Genomic DNA, 22,801 nt, shown 5'->3' on the forward strand with positions numbered 1-22,801 from the left:
AAATACTTTCTAGACCACATGTGTTTACAGCTAGAGAAGAATTCCTTATAGTTCTTTTGATTCAAAACACTTTCCAATAAAATGGAAACATGCAACTTTACTATTAACAATAGTTGCTAGCACTGTGCTAATACATTGGAAATTAGAGTGATAATTTTATGAGAAATATTTCATTTTAAATAGTGATAATTTGGAATTTCTTATCCTAAGCCAAATCTCAAAGCTCTAGACACTGTATCTATTCACCTAAAAATTAATTGTTAAAAACTATAAAATTTCATATTCTACAGTGTCCTCTTTATCATTAGCTCCAAAAAGAAGCAGCAAATTTTTATAATGTTTTCCCTTACATAAAATCTAAGTTTGTAAGAATATACATACTGAAGTCTAGTGTCATCGTATAAGCTTGTAAAGGATACAATCCTTTAGTTTTACCCTAGAACTTAACTAATTACACATAATAGAGAAAAATACTAAAATTGTTCATACTAACATGTATATAAGCTATAAAGACCCTGCTCTTATCATTCTGGTTGCTTGTCCATAATACCCCAGGATCTCAACCCGCTAAGTCTTGTAGAGCAAGGGTGTGAGATCACTTAACAGTGATTCCTCTTCTGTTCACTCAGAAAGACAAGTTCTTGACCTGTGAATAACTGGTGATAGAAATTTGTCCTGTTCTGTACCATTGAGATAGAGAACATTAGAGAGCAGGTTTCCTTGTCTTGTGTAAAGTAGTCTTCTTCATTGGACTGGTAAAAGTACCCTGTGAAAGTGGGGGAAAATCCTCTCTCATATGACCTTGAACATTTCATAGGTACTTCTCTTTCCTACCACACATGCAAAGCTCAGTTTAGGATCGACTTCTTACTAAAATACAACATTTAAGATGTCATATTGTAATACAAAAGTACTAAAACCTCAAATGTGATGGGCTAAAAGTGTATTCTGTAGCACTTCCCGAAAATGATTCCAAAAAATACCAATTTTTTTCATCTCTTCAAATAATTCCACACATTCAATATTAGGAGATTTTATTAATTCAAGAACAATTAAGCAAAAGTTTGCTAGGGGTCTACTATTGGGAAGAAGATAAATGGAGGATTCTAAATTTTAACAAATTATGGCAGGATATAGGCCAGGGGTCTTCAAACTACGGCCCGCGGGCCACATGCAAATACAAAAATTGTATTTGTTCCCGTTTTGTTTTTTTACTTCAAAATAAGATATGTGCAGTGTGCATAGGAATTTGTTCATAGTTTTTTTTTTTAACTATAGTCCGGCCCTCCAACGGTCTGAGGGACAGTGAACTGGCCCCCTGTTTAAAAAGTTTGAGGACCCCTGATATAGGCTGATGAAAATGAGTGCAAATAAGGTAACTAGTTGTCCTTACTGCTTACCTGCTTATATTATGTGGAACCTTTCCATTTTACTTAGAAAAAGAACAAAGGCAGGACGTGCATACTATTTAATCACAACCTGTGGTTATTCAAAGAAGAATTTCTCAATAGAAGCTTATGACTAAGTCACTCACTCCATATCTATGGTTAGGAATACAAAGAAAAAGCCAAGAAGTTTGCAAGCTTATATTTTAAGAAAGAAAGAAAGAAAAAAACCAGCAAAGAAGTAAAGTGTGGTCCAAACTCTTCCACAATGTTATGAAATGTAATGGTCACCTACGACCTACGAGGGGGCAGAGGGGACAGCTGACCCTATGCAAGCAAATGCCACTGACTCAGCCTATAACTCTAGGTATAAACTACACAGAGCCAAGTGAAATTACATCTTTTTCTGCATTTTTTTCCTCCATTCTCTCCAACTGCCTACTCCCTAACAAATTTATAGCACTGGAAAAGGGATCAAACACACTTATATGTTGCTGGCTTTTAAGTGGCTTAACAGAAACTGACATAACACTAAAAATGAGACACAAAAATTAATACAGAAGGAGAAAAGTAAATATGGCCAAAGGATTAGCCAAAGCAGTATCTGTGATTAGGTATAAAAACTGGCTCTAAGCTTTCTTGACACCCAATTGAAAAACTGGGAGCAATCTTAGCAAGATGGCAGCAGAGGAGTTTCTAGTGCTCAGTCACTGCCCCTCTGAAACATCAATTTGAACAACTATTCGTGCATGAAAATAACTTCACAAGAGCTTAGGATTCCAGGTGATGGATTACAGTATGTGGATGAAGCACAGAAATAAGAAAAGACACATTGAGTAGAAAAGATAAATTCACATTACCACCATCAACCCTTCCTCCCTTCCCCCATCCAAGCCCAGGCAGCCCAGCAGAGAGATATCCGCCTTATTGGAGAAGGAAAGTAAATGAGTACCCAATTCACTTCAGACAGCCTGCCCCAGCACCAGGCCTACTTTCCCTTACGGTCTGCGGTGCCTCCCTGGGAGGCTCCCAAAAACCCCGGTTCCTGGTTCTACCAGCATGTACCTAATGGCTCTAGCAGCCCAAGTAAGGTGGCTCCCATGTTCCCAGGCAGAATCCATGGTGCCAGGTTACAAGCAGGCTCCTGGGAATCCTAGCCCGTACATGAAAATGTGTTCAAAATCACTAATCACCAGGGAAATGCAAATCAAAACCACAATCCCCTCTGTGCTTCTCTAATTCTATGAAGCATCCTATTTTTCCCAAAGGAATACTCATGAAATAGCCTAAATTATTATTCTAAGTTTTGGTTTTCGTTTTCAGTGAAAGCAAAGATCATTAGATTACTGAGTGCTTTTAACTTATAAAATAAGAAAAGGATCTCATATAATACACTAGAGGCCCGATGCATGAAATTCGTACAAGAGTAGGCCTTCCTTCCCCCAGCTGCCAGCCCTGGGCTGGCTTCCCTAAGGCCGCCCACAGGCACCCAGGAGCCAGGCTTCCCTCCAGCCGCTGGCAGGCACCTAGGACCTGGGCTGCCCTGCAGCCCCGGCTTCATCCAGAAGGACGTCTGGTCTAATTAGCATATTAAGTTTTTATTATTGTAGATAATTTGCCTTCACTGGACAGATTGTTATGCATCAAAAATTATCATTCTCTTACTACCCTCTCCAACCCAAATATATTAAGAACAGTTAAAAGCAGCAGTTCATATACAGAAGTATAATTTTTAGTCAAAGCATTTTAATATTTTATAGCTTTTAAGTCTTGAAAAAGTAAAAATAATTAATAACTAACACTAAGATTTCCATGATTCTTCAAAAATAATTTATAGTTTTCTTACTAATAAAAGTAATGAGATATTCTTCAAACCAGAACTCTCATTACTTCTTAATGGTAAGCCTTCAATGCAGAAAATGTTTATCCTGGCAAATAATTTTTACCTTTCATCAAGGATTTTAAAAGTGGTAGTCTTCTAATTCCATTATGTATAAACACAAGGTGAAGATTATAAAAACTAATCATAAACTAATCATTGTTCTTAGTGATAAAAACTTTCACATTTTAGGTTCTAGCCCCTTTGTTTGGGTATCTCTCTTAACAAAAGAAAGCTTAAAATTTTATTTTGGTTACTGATTGCTTAATTATATGAAATTGAAAATGCAAGTAGAAAAAAACACTCAAAACAAGAAAAAAAATACTCAATGTTTATAGAGTTACAAAGGACTGAAAAATCATTATTGCCCCTAAAAACACACTAATTATGTTTGTGCAGTCACTTGAAAAAGTTAGCTTCAACAGTCAAGAATCACCTTCAAAATATAAAAGAATATTATTGTTGTTTTTTATTTATGCTTCTAAAATAAGTACTATTAAAAACAAATCCCAAACCAAACAAAGAGGACAACTAGGGAAATAAGAAGCAACATTATAGAGCACCAAAGCCCCATTGAAGCAAGTCTTGCCCTGGAGGGGTGTCTCCAGGACAGAAGTTCTTCCACTGCAGACATAGCTGATTCTCACAGCTAATTGGCCTGGAGGTCAATAGCTCCCAGTGATACCTACAACAATCAAGGCTTAACTACAACAAGACTGTGCACAAAGACCACAAGGGGGTGCACCAAGAATGTCCTCCTCAGGTAATTGGGGAGGCTGAACCACTGGGCCCTAGAGGACACTTAGCACAGAAAACCACTTTATCAACACAGGGAAGCATAAAAAATGCGGAGACAAATAAAAAGGACACAAATGACAGAAATGGAGGAAAGCAAACTACTGGATATAGAGTTCAAAACCACACTTTTAAGGTTTTTTAAGAATTTTCTAGAAACTGCCGATAAACTTAAATGAGACCTATAAGAAATCTAATGAGACCCTCGAGGTCATGATAAAGGACCAACTAGAAATTAAGCATACACTGACTGAAATAAGAATATTATACAGACTCCCAACAGCAGACTAGAGGATCGCAAGAATCAAGTCAACGATTTGAAATACCAAGAAGCAAAAAACACCCAATTGGAAAAGCAAAATGAAAAAAGGATCCAAAAATACGAAGATAGTGTAAGGAGCCTCTGGAACAGCTTCAAGCGTACCAACATCAGAATTATAGGGGTGCCAGAAGATGAGAGAGACCAAGATATTGAAAACCTATTTGAAGAAATAATGACAGAAAACTTCCCCTACCTGGTGAAAGAAATAGACTTACAAGTCCAGGAAGTGCAGAGAACCCCAAACAAAAGGAATCCAAAGAGGACCACACCAAGATACATCATAATTAAAATGCCAAGAGCAAAAGACAAAGAGAATCTTAAAAGCAGCAAGAGAAAGAAAGTAAGTTACCTTCAAGGGAGTACCTATACAAATGTCAGCTGATTTCTCAACAGAAACTTTGCAGGCCAGAAGGGAGTGGCAAGAAATATTCAAAGTGATGAATGCCAAGAACCTACAACCAAGATTACTTTATCCAGCAAAGCTATCATTCAGAATTGAAGGTCAGATAAAGAGCTTCACAGATAAGAAAAAGCTAAAGGAGTTCATCACCACCAAACCAGTATTATATGAAATGCTGAAAGGTATCCTTTAAGAAGAGGAAGAAGAAGAAAAAGGTAAAGATACAAATTATGAACAACAAATACACATCTATCAACAAGTGAATCTGAAAATCAAGTGAATAATCTGATGAACAGAATGAACTGGTGATTATAATAGAATCAGGGGCATAGAAAAAAAAAGCAACATTATAACAAATAGAATACCACACTAATTTCTAAACTAAATCAGTACAACAGAGTATATTTCATCATTAAGACTGGGTTTTTCAATCTGTTTAAAAAATGTATCTGTACTTAAGTAGCTTAGAGAATAATGATTTCAAAAGATTAGTATTCTTCACTTATTTATGAAACAAATACATAGTATTTTAATGAATTAGAAAATGATTTTATCCTCAATATCCTGACTGTCCTAATGTATTGCAGAAGTTCAGATCTTTACAGGTTCCGTAAGATGAAACAAATCCTTTTGTGCTGATAAAATCTACATTGTGCATCATTTTTGCTTCCTTTTAGTTTTTCTTATTCCATGTTTTATAAGGCAGCTTAAATTTATGTTACTTTCTTTTTAGCTGTTAATACCAAATAGAACATTGAGTAAGAAAAGGAGATTTAAGGGAGGGGGTGGTGATAATTGTAAGTAAGCTATAAAACTATGCTGTATTTTCCAGAGCAAACTATAATCAACATAGGATGTGGCAATTTCAATGCCTAGATATGTAATATAAAGATATATGGGCTAAAGTTAAACTAGTTTCTAATATGGCCATAGATCACTTGAGATCTCAGAGGAGAGGAAAGGGGGGGGCGGGGACTGGAAGAGATTAGACAACACAAACGCATATATGCATAGCCCATGGACATAGACAACATGAGGTGAAGGGGGAGGTGGGAGGCGGAGGGGGGCAAAATGAAGCGGGGATAGGGGACATCTGTAATAATGTCAACAGAAATTCTCAAGTATACAGTATAGTTGAGAACTATATCAAAATAGGTTCAGAACAAAGAAAGCCTAATGTTTATAAACATTTTCTTAAACTGAAGACCAGAGACTGTAAGACTAAATCTATAAAAGCAGAGTGGCTTAGCAATAATTAGCTGCTTTAGAAACTGACAGACCCTTGTATGCTGGAAGTATATGCCACCTAATGAAAGGAAAAGCACGGAAACTGCCTCGCCCTCTGTCCTCTATATGCCATAATGCTTGCCCTAAACACTCACTGTCACTGTCCAATAGAATGCAGAAGGGATCATCTGAGTTGAGGAAAGAGAAGGGATAAGGAAAAGCACAATTGCTCAATGGAACCACTAAAAAACACAATGAAAATTTTAAAATAATAATTCTTCATAAAGAGTACACCTGGAAGAAGTCTGAAATTAATGGCAGATGTAGAATAATAAAAAATAATTGGAAAAGTAGGTGGGTGTTTTCACTGATGAGAAAATTACTAAGTTGTTCAAAGTTGCTTTTCAGTTGAGCCTCAAAGAGTTATTCTCCTGACAATATATCATAGAATTATATAATTCTATTTTGTAAAAGAAAATTTTACATTCAAACTTCAATAAAATCATAACTCTTACTAGACCTGACAGTCCCTAGTGAACCACAAAAAAGATCATATGCCATATTATACTTAATTAAACAAGATCCTTAACAAGCTTGGTAGTTGGACTTAATCCAATAAGCAATAAAGAATAAGTGAAAGTTTATGAGCAAGGGAATAATATGATCAGAACAGCATGACAGAGAATTTGCCTTACCATATTTTTTTAAAAAAAAGATAAATTAACATCACTGAAAACATTTTTGAAAAATGACAGAAAAAATTTAAGATGATATTTAATTGTGTTAATTATTGGGATATTTATTTACCGAAAAATATAAAATGGGATTCATGAAAAGCTATTTAAAATTACAAATGTGGAACATAGTAGGGAAAGCAGGGAGTTAATATTTCAAAAATAAAACTCAAGTATATCTGTACTCCCACTGCTCGGCAGTCCTCCTGCTGTGCTCTCTCTGTAACCCAATCAAAGGTAGTGATGCAGCAGTCTACTCATCTGTGCAAATATGTAGAAAGATGGGGTGTGAATATGTAGAAAGATAGGGTGTGAATACATAGAAAGATCTGTTTCAGGTCTACAAAAAATTAGCATTACTGGCAGTAGGGCTACAACCGAGGAGAATAAAGAGCATCACAATCGAGAAAGTTCAATTTATAAACTCTTATTGAGGCCAAGCATGTTGCTCCTGCCTTTGCAGAGTTAACAAATATTTACAAAGGATACAGAGCAGGTCTAGAAAAGTACATAGATGAGCAAATGGGGGAAAAGGGATGCTCATAAACCTTTTGAAAATTTAATTTGTAAATCAATGAGTTCGACTTCTTGGATCTATAAAATGGAGACACTACTCAATAAGGTTCTAGTAGTACTGACTGAGGATGCATATACACATAGCACAGTGCCTGGATCAAATTTGAATTCAAATGCTACCTGCCTTTCCATAAATATTCTTTCGTTAGTATCATACACAGTGGGATACAGTATAAGAGCAATCAAGATTTGATTTGAGAGAGAGTGGTCCAGATCTAAGACCGCACAGGATGCAAAAGCATAGACTTTGTGGACAAGGTATCTACACTAATAAAAGACAAACATGTAAATTGTCCATACCTTTACTATGCCTTAAGCCACGCCCACCAGCCAATCAGAGCAACTATATGCAAATTAACCCAACCAAGATTGCGGCGGGCAGCCACGGAGCTGAAGCAAGCAGGAGGCTTGGTTGCCCCAATAATGGAGGAAGCCAAGCTTCCCGCCTGCCGCAGCCCGGCTCTGAGATCCACTCAAAGCAACAAAGTTTCAATTATAAAAGGTAAATAAACCCCAGATACCTGCTTTCAGGCAGCCGTGGCCACCAAGCTGGAGCGAGCGCGAGTGGGTTGCCCCTGGCAATGGAGGAAGCCAAGCTTCCCTTCCGCCCTCCCTGGCCAGCTATGAGCTCCTCTCAAGGCTACAAAGTTTCAATTATAGAAGGTAAATAAAACCCAGAATAAAAAAGAAAAAAAGGAGAGCCTGGGAGGTTCCGTCACCGGGGGGGCCTTGGCCAGCCTGAAAATGGCCCTCAGCCCCTCACCCAGACTGGCCAGGCACCCAATTGGGGACCCCCCATCCTAAAGGGGATGTGGCCAGCCTGAAAACAGCCATCAGCGCCTCACCCAGGCTGGCCAAACCTCCAAGGGGTGAGGGTCCCCATTGTGGGGGGGGGGCCTTGACCAGCCTGCAAACAGCCATCAGCCCCTCACCCAGGCCGGCCAGGCACCCCTGTGGGGACTCCCACCCTGATCCGGGACACCCTTCAGGGCAAACCAGCCGGCCCCCACCCATGCACCAGGCCTCTATCCTATATAATAAAAGGGTAATATGCAAACTAACCCTAACAGCAGAAAGACTGGGAATGACTGGTCACTATGACACACACTGACCACCAGGGGGCAGATGCTCAATGCAGGAGCTGCCCCCTGGTGGTCAGTGCGCTCCCACAGGGGGAGCTCTGCTCAGTCACAAGCCAGGCTGAAGGCTGCCAGTACAGCGGTGGTGGTGGGAGCCTCTCCCGCCTCCTCAGCAGCGCTGAGGATATCTGACTGCAGCTTAGGCCTGCTCCCCGCTGGCAAGTGGACATCCCTCTAGGGCTGCCGGGCTGCCAGAGGGATGTCTGACTGCCAGCTTGGGCCCGATCGCCCAGGGAGCAGGCCTAAGCCAACAGGTGGACATCCTCTGAGGGGTCCCAGACTGCAAGAGGGCATAGGCCTGGCTGAGGGACCCTCCCCCCCCCCCCCCCCCCGCCCCAAGTGCACAAATTTTTGTGCACCGGGCCTCTACTTATTTTATAAATATAAATGAATGTTGCTGTTGTAAGACACAGGCAAAAAAAAAAAGTACTCACAGTATTCATACAGAGTTTTGAAGAGTGGGTAGATTTTGAACAAATGTCATTAAATAAAGGAAGGCATCAGAAAAAAAAGAAAATGTCTGAGGAAACTTACTAAATTAGAAAAAATGTTATTTGAGTATTGTTATCGTAAAAAAAGCAAAAATGGTCTAATAATAAGTTATATTGGAAAGCAGATTGGATGTAAGGTGGGAATCCAGGCTGGATGTAGATTGTGGAGAATCCAATGTCATGTACAAGGCGCTTTCCCGTGCAATAATGATTCTCAAAATATTTTGATTTGGGACTCCTTTGCACTCTTAAAAATTACTGAGACCCCCCCAAAGAGCTTTTGTTTCTGTGGGTTATATCTATGAATATTTCTTATGTTAGAAATTCAAACTCAGGAATTTTTACAACTCAAGAATTAAAGTACTGATTCCATTAGCTGTCAATAACGCAATCATACATTATGCAGCCCCTGGACTGCATAAGACTAAATACTTGTCATTATGCGAGTGAAAGAAAATAACATCATAATATTAATATGAATATCGGTTTTAATCTTGTGGACCCCTGAAAGAGTCTTAGCAATCTCTGAGTGAACCCATGCCACATTTTGAGAGCCTCTGCTCTCCAGCAAAGGGATTGACAAAATCAAGTCTGTTAACAGTGTGCAAAAAGACTAAAGCAGATATATACAGAGGAAAGGCCCTGGATTTCACATAACAGTGAGATAAGATTGCCAAAGCTAAACTTAATATTTACAATAAATTTCTTAATGCTATTTTTTAATCTCCAAGCAATAAAAGAGGAATAATTTGACTTAATTTCTTCCCTAAACTTCATTGTAGTCACCAGGATACAAAATTCACTTCTTTAAGTAAGACACATCATAAGCATGGTCTCATGCTCTAGAATGGTTCCAATTTCAGGAAATTTAACTGTTACTAGAGATAATTTGAAAAATATTGGATTTTGATTTAATGCATATGCCTTTACCAAGACATTATAAAAGTAAAATCACCCACTAAAAAAATGATCTAACAGTCAACGTTCTGATGTGTAGTTTCTGAGATTTGATCTCTGCAATTACAAGTTCAGAGCTACCTTGGAGCAGCCTCGGAACCCAGCACACATAATGCCACTTTATGAAAATATGAACAAGCTTTCAAAACCAAATGTGTCCATAAATAAGGAAACTGGACATAATATTGAACTGTGTTATACAAATGTGTAAAACTACCTTCTCTTTATTTTATAAACTTAAAATTTCAAACATGATTTCGGTCATTGTGTTAAGTGCACAAGTTATATAAAAAGAATCAAAATTTGTTAGAGAAAGTGCCGGGGTCCAACCCCAGCAGGTCCAGGGGTTCCCAAAGGCGTAGACGGAGTCGGCGAAGAAGGAAGGACACGGAGACAGTGTTCAGTTGATCAGCAGCCTAGCCAGGATCTCCAGCCAGGATCTCCAGCCAAGTTCTGGTCTGGATCTCCAGAGAGGTTCTGCTGTTTATTGTCTTGTTACATCCGTATTTATCCCAGTTGATTTTAATCCTGTCAATTTCTATTACAAAGGTTAGGGCGTTTCTTATCTCCATTCCAGGGAGTAAAGATTATGTAGCTTAAGCATGATTGTTTGTAGTTAAAGTGATTAACTACCCGCCTGGCACTTAGTTAAGGAGTTTCATCCCCTCCCTGACTTCAGGGAAAAATTCCTACCTGGGGAAACAACCTTTCTAGGAGAGGCATCCCCTCCCTGACTTCAGGGAAAAATTCCTACCTGGGGAAACAACCTTTCTCGGAGAGGTGACCTTGGTTAAAACACACAGCGCTAAGGGGAGCAAACATATTAAGAACAGTATGCTATATACGCCAGGTCCCTTGAAACATATGCTGTGCAGATGTTTCTTTCCTGCAGCGACTGTGTCAAGCAGCAAGGATGGACCCGCTTCCGGCAAGAAAGTTACTCTTTGTAAACATATAGTTTAATGAAATCAAATTTAGAATGCTTCAGGGAAAAAGCTAAATGATATCTAATCTCTCAAATTTCACAGAGAATAATACAAATGTGATCATATATCAAAGACTAGAGAACGTCCTTTTAATTAAAAGGCACTTTAAGAAATTATTAAAATAGCTCCAGGCAGGTGATACTAAACTAATGATGATAAAAGCATTATGCATTTAATGTATCGATATAATTATTAGTTTTTAGAAAAATTAATTTGGAATAATAAGATTCTACAAAAATGTTATGGGGTAAAATGCATGGGTTTGGATCAACTTTTAAAAATTTATCTATGAAAGGCAACTGGTAAAATTGACACCAATATCAATTATAATGCACTCATCTTTATTAACCCCAAAATACATTTAACTGGAACTTGTTTTTTTTTTTGTCCTGTGGTTCAGCGTACCTGTTATCTGTTGTAGTGGGTTGAATGGTAACACCCAAAAAGATATTCACCCAGAAATTGAATGTAACTTTATTTGGAAAAAAGGCTCATTGCAGATATAACCAAGGTAAAACATCTTGAGATGTATTCATATTGGATTTGGAAAAGGCCTAAATCCAATGAATAGTGTTCTTAGAAGAGTAGGAGAAAGGACACCCAGGGAAGAAGGCCATGTGAAGACAGAGGCAGAGATTGGAGGGATGTGTTTACAGACCAAGAAATGCCAAGAATTGCCAGCAGCCACCAGAAACTAAGAGAGAGATGTGGAAAAAAGTACTCTGTCAGAGCCTCCAGAAGAAACTAGCCCTGCTGACACCTTGACTTTGGACTTCTGACCCCAGAACTGTGAGAGTTAGGTTTGTGTTCATTTAAGTCTTTCAGTGTATAGTAATTTGTTATGGCGGTCCAAGGAAACACTTAATACACCTTCCAATCACATTTTAAATCAATGTTCATTCAATGTTCCAAAAGCTATTATCCTCTATTTTCTATCAAACTCCCCTGAATTATCCCATTAATTTTGGTCACTTGGCATTTTATTTATTAAAAGTACTATAAACATAACCTACTTACATGTTGCATCCATTAATGATAATCTAGTTGTATATCTAACACTAGAGGCCCGGTGCACGACATGTGTGCACTTGGGGAAGAGGGAGAGGTCCCTCAGCCTGGCCTGCACCCTTTAGCAGTCTGGAAGCCCTCAGGAGATGTTCAACTGACAGCTTAGGCCCGCACCCCACACCCTCTATCAAACATCCTTATTGCTGCTGTGGAGGCGGGAGAGGCTCTTGCCACTGCCGTTGCACTCGCCAGCCATCAGCCTGGCTTGTGGCTGAGCAGCGCTCCCTCTGTGGGAGCACACTGTCTACCAGGGGGCAGCTTCTGCTTTGAGCACCTGCCCCCTGGTGGTCAGTGCACATCATAGTGACCGGTCGTTCCGCTGTTCAGTCGATTTGCATATTACCCTTTTATTATATAGGATAGTTTTTGCCTACTCAATCATAAGATCCTTGAGGGCAGGAACTGTGAATCTTAAATGTTTTTGCTGTCATGCATGTCACCTATTGGAGCATTTTATCCAGAGCATGACTAAGTAACTTCCTATGTGATGAAATAAAGAATGACTAAAAACTTTTCCTTTAATTAAATAATCCAAATGGAATGTTTTAGGAGACTAGGGCTGTGATCGGCAAACTCATTAGTCAACAGAGCCAAGTATCAACAGTACAACGATTGAAATTTCTTTTGAGAGCCAAATTTTTTATACTTAAACTATATAGGTAGGTACATTGTTATTAATTTAATTAGGGTACTCCTAAGCTGGCCTTTGCTAAAAATGTCCTCAATCTGATTGAGGTATGTTCGCTGAGGTCGACCCCTTTCAACTCTCCCACCCACACTCATTTTGTATACTTGTTTCATCTATCTCCTGTCATTCATCCTCTCTATATGTCCAAACCATTTCAACATACCTTTCTCAATCCTCGACACTACATCTTCTTTCACTCCACAACGTCTCCCGTCGCCCGACAGACACCCCCCACTTCTTCTAATGCCACTTCTTCAAAATAGGCTCGCCCAGGCCAAAAACCGACTTCTGCGCATGGGCCACGAAGTTTCAATCGCACTGTATGTGCACACCCGCACGTGGTATTTTGTGGAAGAGCCACAATCAAGGGGCCAAAGAGCCGCATGTGGCTCGCAAGCCGTGGTTTGCCAATCACTGGACTAGGGGAATCATTAAAATATCTACATATTATTCTGCTCTTACAATTGAAGTCTGTCTTATCCTTACTCCCTTGTGTTTCAAAAGAACATTTATTGTCAACGGACTTAAAATCTATACCAGGAATCTAACTCAGGATATACCAAAAATCGCAGAAGTTAGAAAGGATACCATAAAACGAAGCCCCACCATAAACCTCTTTTGTAGAAGACGTGGTTATAAATAAAATTCATTAAATTATGTGTTTATTATGTTTATAGTTACTTCAGATATAGCTACTTAGCAATTTTCACAATTACCTGAAAAAAAAAAAAGATATTTTAAAAATGTAAGTATGCAACATACCTGAGTTCGTAAAATTTCACTTTTTGACAACTGCATATCACCAGTCAATTCTTTCACAACGAGGCCCAGTGGCTGTAGACGTTTGCTGAAGTAATTTGTCATTTCAGCTGCCAAGGCCTTCATTGGAGCAACATACACAATCTGTACCAAAGAAACACTAGCTTGACGAATGAGCAACAACTACAATGTCATTTGTTTTACAGTGGTCAATACAAGTCATAATTTATTGCAAAATATGATTCTAGCCACTTCTAGTGAAAACCCTTAATAGTAATATATGAAAAGTACTTACCTTTGTTGGATAAGTATACAACTATTTAAAGGACAATAGAATTTGTTTATATAGCCTTATCACTTGGAAAATTCTTTCTGCTTCAAAGTTAAATGTATTTTCATAGATTTTTCACAGGATTAATGGGATTTTCATAACACAAGCAGAGATTGCCTTAATAGCAATAAAGTAATTCAAGCAGCATTCTGTATGTGATTTCATGTACAATAATCCTAAAAGACTTACGGATTTTATATAACATGTACAACAACCAAATAATTTTTAATTTTACAATTTAAAAAGCTGTTATCTGGCTTGTTGATTTCCTACCTTAAATTCATTCTTTTTGATAACACCTTGTTGAAAATGTTGTCGAATTTCATGCAAAACTGTAAGCATTGCAATGTTGGTCTTTCCAGCTCCAGTGGGGGCACAAATCAGCATGTTCTCATTGGTGTTGTAGGCAGTCTCAAAGACAATTGACTGAATTCTATTGAGTCTCCTCATTCCTTTAAAAGCCAGCTGACCAATCTAAAAAAAGACATGACCCATTATAAATAATAATGTGACAGACCCATACTAAACAGTAAATACAAACATTTACTTCCCTTGATTAAAAACAATAACACACAAATGACTGATTTTTTCAGTCTCTCAATGTGTCCTATATTTAAATGAAAGTATGTTCAATTGAGAGCAATTCACAACTATTATACAATTCTAATAATGCATTTGGGAATTGCAACTCACTAAATTTGAAAACAGTATGATAATGGATCTATACTTGTATCTTTGTACACAATTCTAAGTATAAAACAATGATAAGTTAATAAGGTGAGGAAATAAAACTAAACATAGGTATCTTTTGAATATATATGATATTCTAGTTTATTTATATTGAAGATGAGTAATGAATGTGCAAACCAGAAACTTTCTGGTGATATAAATCAATGAAAATTTCTATTTCAATATCTTATGGTTTTAAAAAACTTTGAAAAGGCAGCTATAATCATAAGGAATAACAGCTACAGATTACATTTATTCATAGCTTACACTACAGCACAATTGTAAGCACTTTATATAGTCCTTATTTCATCATGAGAACAATTCTACGGTATAGGTACTATTGTTATGTTGTTTTAATAGAGAAAAAAATTAAGACAGCATGTGCCCTAAACAGGACCCTTCAAAATGTAAACCCTTGTTATCCTTCACCACTGCTATTCTATGTACAATGCTCTGACATCCTTTGTGATTTTGCACTATCTATAATGTCTTTCCTAACACTGAGGCATCATTATCACTCAAATTCAAGTTCAACTGTAATCTCTGGCCGTCTCTAAGTCCTTAAGCAATTATTACATTTATTTATTTATACTTTGCCATATTTAAAATGATTTAAGAAACTTCCATTTCTCTCAGCAGCTAGACATTCATACAACCCTGTTTTTATGTTGTTATTATGACCCTTAACCACAAATATAGAAATGATTTGTTTATATGTATATATGGCCCACTGGATTGAAACTAAGGATTCAGTTTTATTACTCTTTATATTTCCCTAGTACCTAACCAATTGCTGGGAACATAATAAGCCTGTAAATAAATTTTTATTGACTAATAAATAAATTGAATGAATGAAGGGGAAAGTCTTAAAAAGATATGCACTGCATACTTATCATCCTCTAAAAAAAAATAAACTAGAACTAACCAAAATATGTATATAGCAGTTCAAAACAAAACTATATTCAACCATAAATAAAAAACTTACTTCTTATATGCTTAAAGATAACAGTTCAAGCAAGAAGTAGACTAAAACCTTAGAAGAATAGCCTGACAAACAAACCTATTTTATATGGAAGTTTACAACACTGTATTTTTTTTTTCTTTTTGTTTTGTTCAGAGAGAGTAGAAGGGAGGGAGAGAGAGAGAGAGAAACAGCAAATAAGAAAGACACGTTGATTGGTTGCCTCCAGCACAACACCAACAGTGGCAAGGTATCAAGGCCACTATCCAGGTACGTGCCCTTAAGTGGATTAGAACCCTCCACCCTTCAGCCCAAGGCTGATGCTCAAACTCTTGATTAAAACTGGATTAGAGCTATTGGCTGTATTATGTATTTTATAGAATTATAAGTATTTTGGATATTCTCTTAATAAACATTTAAACAGTCTCTATGGTTTTCTATTGAGATAAACTGCATGGAAATTTTTGTGCATAGGAACTTCCATTCCTGCTCTTTTTCTTTTGAGACACATAAGAATTATTTCATTAGTGTTTTTTTTTTTATGTATTTTTATTGATTTCAGAGAAGAAAGGAGAGGGAGTGAGCGATAGAAACATGAGTGATGAGAGAGAATCATTGATTAGTCCCCCACTGGGGATTGAGCCTGAAACCCACACATGTGCCCTGCCTGGAAATCCAACCATGACCTCCTGGATCCAGGGTCAATGCTCAGCCACTGAGCGACACCGGCCAGGTCCATTCTGGTCTCATGGAATATAGCTATACTGGGTGATAAAATCATTCAAATGTTGATAGAAACTGCAAATACCACCCATCCACAAGTGCTTTACTTTTTAAAAACAGTAATGGTATTGAACCATGTTAATCTACAATACTGTATTAAAGTAGACTCATAACTATTATTATACAAAGGATATGCCCATTTAAGCATTCATTTTCTTAACAAAAGTTAGAGTGTCTAAATGAGCCATACAATGTATTAGTTGTGATTTTTTTTTAAAGTGTGTTAGAATTTATATTACATCATTTTAATTTTCTATGGTAAAGATAAACTATGTGCTGAGGTTATCCAAGGGAAAAGTCGCTAAGAAGAATGCCATTTTGGGTAGAAGAAAAAAATATTAGAAAAACACATAGAAGTAGTTAAATGTTAGTAGTTGTGTGATAGAGATGGGAAAGTTGGCCATAACCAAACTATGAAGTCCAGACTACATAGAGAATCCTCTAGAAACCTCTGAAGTTTTTCCTGAAAGACAATATAAAGAAATTAGCAAACGAAACCGAGGCCTCGAGCAGTTAAATAACTGTCCACCCAAGTCCACACTGCTAACTGTGGAAGAGATGGGACCTGAACTGTTTGTCTTATTTCCAAATACAAACCACCAACAGATTTACTGTTTAAAATGACATATTATACAATGATTTATTTTTCTAGTCAATTAGTGTCTACATTCATTTCCAAAAAACTGTGACAAAAGAATACTTAAAAAATACTTGCACATATACACTCTGTTAAAGAAACAGCAAGTTACAAAACAAAATAAAAAACCCTCCAAAAATTTATAAATTATTTCAAACAGCTCATGGTCTACCCTATTTTTCAAAGAGTTTCTTTTTGTTTCTCCTCTTGAATTTATGAAAATTAATGAAATAACTGTCATCATTAAACTTGTTGGTAAAAAAATAAAAGGAATGTGCAAAACCAGCAATTGGAACAATATTTTAAAATTATCACTAGAGGATTAGTATATTTCTAATTGTGTCTGAGAGCTAGCTACTAGCACATGAGAAATTAAGTTAAAGTTCATTATGCATAAGGGATTTCTTCTATTTGAGTAATATTCAAATTATATTTACAAATACCTTAAAACAAAAGAGAGTGTGGTTATATCAAAACTATTTTACTCCAATTTAGAAGTATGTAATAATAATATTCATTGCTTTATTCATAATGTCTAATTAAATGGCGCTAACAATCATTGCTTCCAAACATTTGTTATTCCGCTAATAAAAGAAATATGTATTGATTTTATGCATTAATGAATGCATAACGTTAAATTGCAACTATTTTTCTAAGCATTTTAGGATTTGCTTTTATTCAGAAAACTGAGTGTCTCATGGTTCATTTATCATAAAGGTTTCATGTTTGGCCCAGATAGTCATTCTAAACATATACAATTTTCACTTTTAATTGGTCTTAACTAAGCATTTTAAAAATATGCCATAATCAGCAGATCAAAAGTATTTTAAATGTTAAAGCTTCCTCCTAAATCCACTTGTCTACATATATTTTGGATTCATGTGACTACTATTAGGAGTGGATCACCACTGTCCAACAGAAATATAAGGCATGACAAATAAGGTAATTCCATAGAAAATATGTATCTAATATCCTTTATCAAAGACTGGCTACATAGGCTGCTCTTAAGTGCACACTGTATTTTTCAAAATAATCTGATGCTATTTACCTGGAAGATCAACAATGTACCCTAAACATACTTTGTTAATTGTTTATAATAATCAAATATAGGTACTTATGCATCCAGTAAATTAAAAAGCATTAACAAGGTATCTAAGATGAAGCCAGAACAATGCCATACCTTCCAATCTAATATATGTATCAGATGCTTAAGTTTAACATATTCTCACAGTAAACATTATAATTTCAGCATATATTTAGAAAAAATAATATAGATACCCAAGATATACACTGCATAACTTTAATAGTTTGTTTCCTCTGGATTCATGTGGTTTAGGTACAAAGTTTGAGAGATGATTACAACTCAGAGGATATGATCAGCACACTCAGTCCAAGGTCTATATACTAGAATCTCATATCTCTAATATTCTTCACAAACCATGCTCCAAACCATAAATCACTTAACAGCCACGGGATTTTAAAAAAAACAACAATTTACATGAATACCTTCCTTAACATCTTGGAGTATTCACTAGGTAATTAGAGGAAATAGAGAGGTAGGAGGATACACACTATATTTCTGAGGTACAACCAACGATTTAATGATGAGCTAAATGAGAGAGTGGAAAGAAGTGAGATATATCAAAGATGACCTTTTTTTCCTTGAGTAGATGGGTGGCATTTCTATTTATGATGTAAGAAAAGCCAAAAGGACAGACTGTGAGAGGAAAGAAACATTCTATTTGAAAGGCCCATTACATGTCCAAGAACATATTTCAAACATGCAATTGCATCTCACTTTGGGAGGTCAAGGATTTTTAAAAATTGCATTTCAGAGAGGTACAATGACTTTCCCAGGTTTACATAGTCATAGCACTCTTTAACTAAAAATAAACACTCTACTAAGAACAATGGAAGACCAAACATCAGACACCTTACTGGTACGAAAATCTTAATTACTGGAACTATATGCTAAAAAAATAAAGTAGTCCCACTAATAAAAAAAATCAGAATGTTTAAAAAACTTTAAATATTCCTAGTGTGGATCACCACTGTCCAACAGAAATATAATGCATGCCAAATAAGTACATTTAAAATTTTGAAGAGAAACATTATAAAACATTTTTAAAAAGTGAAATTAATGTATATAAAATATTGTTGCATTATTTATTCATATTAAGTCTGAGAAATTAGTATATTTTTACACTTAGAACACTTCTCAACCCAGACTAAACATATTTCAAATGTTCAACAGCTACATGTGGCTAGTGATTACCGTGTTAAACAGTGCAGCTCTAGTCAGCATCCAGATTACTGACATAATGTTTTAAACTTGATTACTACACTGTCAGAACATAGCAGGCTACATTGCAGGAAAGGCTCTTAGGGCAATATCCAAAGTCCTTAACTTGGTCAGAAAAGCCCTGCCATAATCTGAGTCATGGAATGCAGAAGTACTACATTATAAACTTTCAATATTGGAATGTTTGGGGGAAGAAAAAGAACATTAGTTTTCATCTAACCTCTTATTCTCTATGAATTTATCCTTAGGAAGCAAAGAAACCAGAAAACAAGTAACCATTTATTGACTCTGTTAAAAAATGGAATTAAAGTTATTTTCCAACATTGATTAAATCACTACTACTTATTTCTGCATTCCAACCTCAAAGTCTACAATAAAACAGTTAAGTCTAAGCATCTACCACATACAACAATGGTTCCAACAGAAGTTTCATTTCTCAGCTTTTTTTTTTAAAGATTGACAAATACTTCCCCTGATCACATAAAATCATTTATATTCTCTAAAGTGCTAAATGATAAATATAAGGAGTTATTTTTTCCTCTACAGTGGTTCTCAACCTTCTGGCCCTTTAAATATAGTTCCTCATGTTCTGACCCAACCATAAAATTATTTTCGTTGCTACTTCATAACTGTAATGTTGCTACTGTTATGAATCGTAATGTAAATATCTGATATGCAGGATGGTCTTAGGCGACCCCTGTGAAAGGGTCGTTCCACCGCCAAAGGGGTCGCGACCCACAGGTTGAGAACCGCTGCGCCAGACTATGAAACTACATAGAGTTAGGACTTACGTTTTTCATCTTTGTCTCCCTAATACCTAGTGTAGTACCTGGCACAAAGCAAATATTCAGTGATGTTTTTTCTGTATTTGCTTTAGCTGAGTCCTAATGGTATTAAATCATAATACCATTTTTGAGCTATATCACTGAAGAATTTTTATAAATAAAATAATAAATAAGACACTTTGTGTTAAACACAATGACTATCTCCAGGACAGGAGATTGGTATAAGTTTTTCTGCTCACATTATTTAAGCTTGACAATTGTTTTCCATCAGATATTATAAATACTAGCCAAATTACCTTTTTTCTACACTCATTCACAGCAGTCTCCAGTGAAACCAGTGACCTTGAATTACATCAGCTCCTGTTACATTTGTTCTGGGAATACCCCAAAAATGTGTTGTTTTAAAATATAATTTTTACAATTTTAAAATCCTCCTGACACTAAGACAGCATTAGAAAAAATCAGTTAAAATCATTCTTATTTCTTTGTATTAGGTGTATAAGAATTATAGGGAATTCTTGGGACTTTCCAGTGCAAGTAGGGATCCCCTTTTACCACACATAATAGGACTCTAGGTCAGTGCTATTCACATAGAAGGTCATGTTCAACTTAGTGGACTATGCCAGCATTTTTAAAGAAAACAATGTGAAAGAAAAAGAAAGTAGTACAATGTATCACATATGATAAGGTTAAATACTGATTCATGAAAATTTTATTTGTTTGTGTTATACTGAATCACAATGGAAAATAATTTTTTAACGTGAGCTGTAATAAAAAATTTGGAAGCCCATTGTTAAGATACTCACTCTCCAGTGAATACAAATGCATTCTTTCAAAATATGGCCTATTTCATTTTAAGAATAAAAACCTTTCTTTCACAAATGCTTACAAACTTGGGCTTAGTAATTTCGCTTTTTTAGAATAAACCCAAAACATACTTGCACATCTGCAAAACTATGTATGCAAAAGATTACTCATCAGAAAATTATTTGTGGTAGCAAAAAGTAGAAACAATCCAAACGGCATCAATACACTACCACTTGAATAAATTAGGGCATAGCCACACAATAGATTGCATGCAGCCATAGAACAGAATAGGAGTGTTTTCTATTTACTAAGATGAAAAGAATCTCCTTATGTGAAAAAAAAGCAAGATGTAGGACAATATTATAGCATCCTAGTTTTTTTCTTTAAAGTTGGTGGGGTAGGAAACAGGGAATAAGAATCTGTATTTATATTTGCTTGTAGACATTCATACATAAAGTACATATGATCTAAATACAATGATTATTAATGGAAAACAGATGGGGAACAGATATAAATAAGAAAAATTTTACTACATAAAAATTTCTAGTTTTTGAAATGTGACGATATCTATGAAAAAAAGGAAAAGAAAAAAGATACACAAAGAAATACAACTGATTCTTTTAAGAAATAATAAAATTAAATAAGCATCTGAATAAACGAAAAAGCCTACATGAGCTCTCAAACATTACAAAAGTATTATAAGTTATTCCTAGAGTTTTACCATCCGAAGACAAAAAGGTAAATTGGATTACTCTTCTAGCAGCCCTTCGAATTATTTTAAATACTAGAGGCCCAGTGCACAAAATTCATGCACTGTGTGTGTGTGGGGGGGGGGGGTGTCCCTCAGCCCAGCCTGCACCCTCTCCAATCTGGGATCCCTCAGGGATGTCCCACAGGGACTGGGCCTAAACCAGCAGTCGGACATCCCTCTCACAATCCAGGACTGCTGGCTCCCAACTACTCGCCTCCCTGCCTGCCTGATTGCATCTAACCGCTTCTGCCTGCCAGCCTGATCACTCCCTAACTGCTCCCCTGCCAGCCTGATCAATGCCTAACTGCTTCCCTGCTGGCCTGGTCACCTCTAACTGCCCTCCCCTGCAGGTCTGATCACCCACAACTGCCCTTCCCTGCCGGCCACCTTGTGGCAGCCATCTTGTGACCACATGTGGGTGGTCATCTTGTGCGAGAGTGTGATGGTCAATTTGCATATACCGCTTTATTATATAGGCTTATTTTTTAATATTTATTTATTATCTTAAGTTTTACATATGTCTCCTTTTTCCCCAATTGACCCCTTATTATTCTTATTTTAAAGATGAAGAAACTGGGGCATGGAGTGATTAAAGAGCTCCTTCAGGGACAGATGAATGGACAGTAAGCAAGGCAAGGACTGGAACTCAGATATGCAACACCAAAGTCCAAATTAAAAGTCCAAGTTAAAAACTTGTCAACTTTACTGATTTCATTACTCTAAATCTTTATACTTTATGCAAACTTTTTAATCAAGTAACTTAATTTCATCAAATATGAAAATACCAAGTCAATAAAAATACTGACCATTCTAAGAATCGGAAAACTCCAAAATAGAAAAATGATTTTTATTTATCTGAGTACTTAAGACTTTTTAAAAATTGACTATTTTTGTATCTTTGTATCTTATATAATAAAAACCTAATATGCAAATTGTCCCCTCAACCTGGAGTTCAACCGCTCGCTATGACGTGCGCTGATCACCAGGGGTCAAAGCGGAACATGGTGCATGTCAGCAACACAGCGCTGGCAGTGGGCAGCAGTGGAGTCTCTGCTGCCCGGATGGGCCCCGAGAGCGGGACCGTGGCGGGATGGTGAAGTAGGTGAGCAGGCGGCACAAGGCCAACGCAGTACGAGCAGGGCCCAATAGCCCCACCAACTGCCCCGCAGACAGCGACCAGCGGTGGTGGGTGGGGAGGGGCGCAGGATCACCACCACCTGGCTTCCAGGCACTGAGGGAGCTGGGCAGGGGACCAATGACTGAGGCTGAGGGGGTCAGGCGGGGGTTGGGGGCCCACGTGCTGCCCAGA

At 36.9% G+C, this 22,801-nt stretch overlaps 1 protein-coding gene across 1 annotated transcript in view; it reads right to left on the reverse strand.

Moving 5' to 3' along the window:
- The window catches only part of ASCC3 (activating signal cointegrator 1 complex subunit 3), a 257,401-nt gene that overhangs the window by 175,238 nt on the left and 59,362 nt on the right, over window positions 1-22,801 (reverse strand). The window contains exons 9-10 of the mRNA XM_081093991.1: window positions 14,011-14,211; window positions 13,410-13,550 (exon numbers count right to left, since the gene is read on the reverse strand). Of these exons, the coding sequence (XP_080950117.1) occupies window positions 13,410-13,550; window positions 14,011-14,211 (342 nt within the window). The remainder of the gene's footprint in view (window positions 1-13,409; window positions 13,551-14,010; window positions 14,212-22,801) is intronic.

Source organism: Myotis nattereri (genome assembly GCF_964212035.1).
Source record: "Myotis nattereri genome assembly, chromosome: 6".
NCBI classification, from domain to species: Eukaryota; Metazoa; Chordata; class Mammalia; order Chiroptera; family Vespertilionidae; genus Myotis; species Myotis nattereri.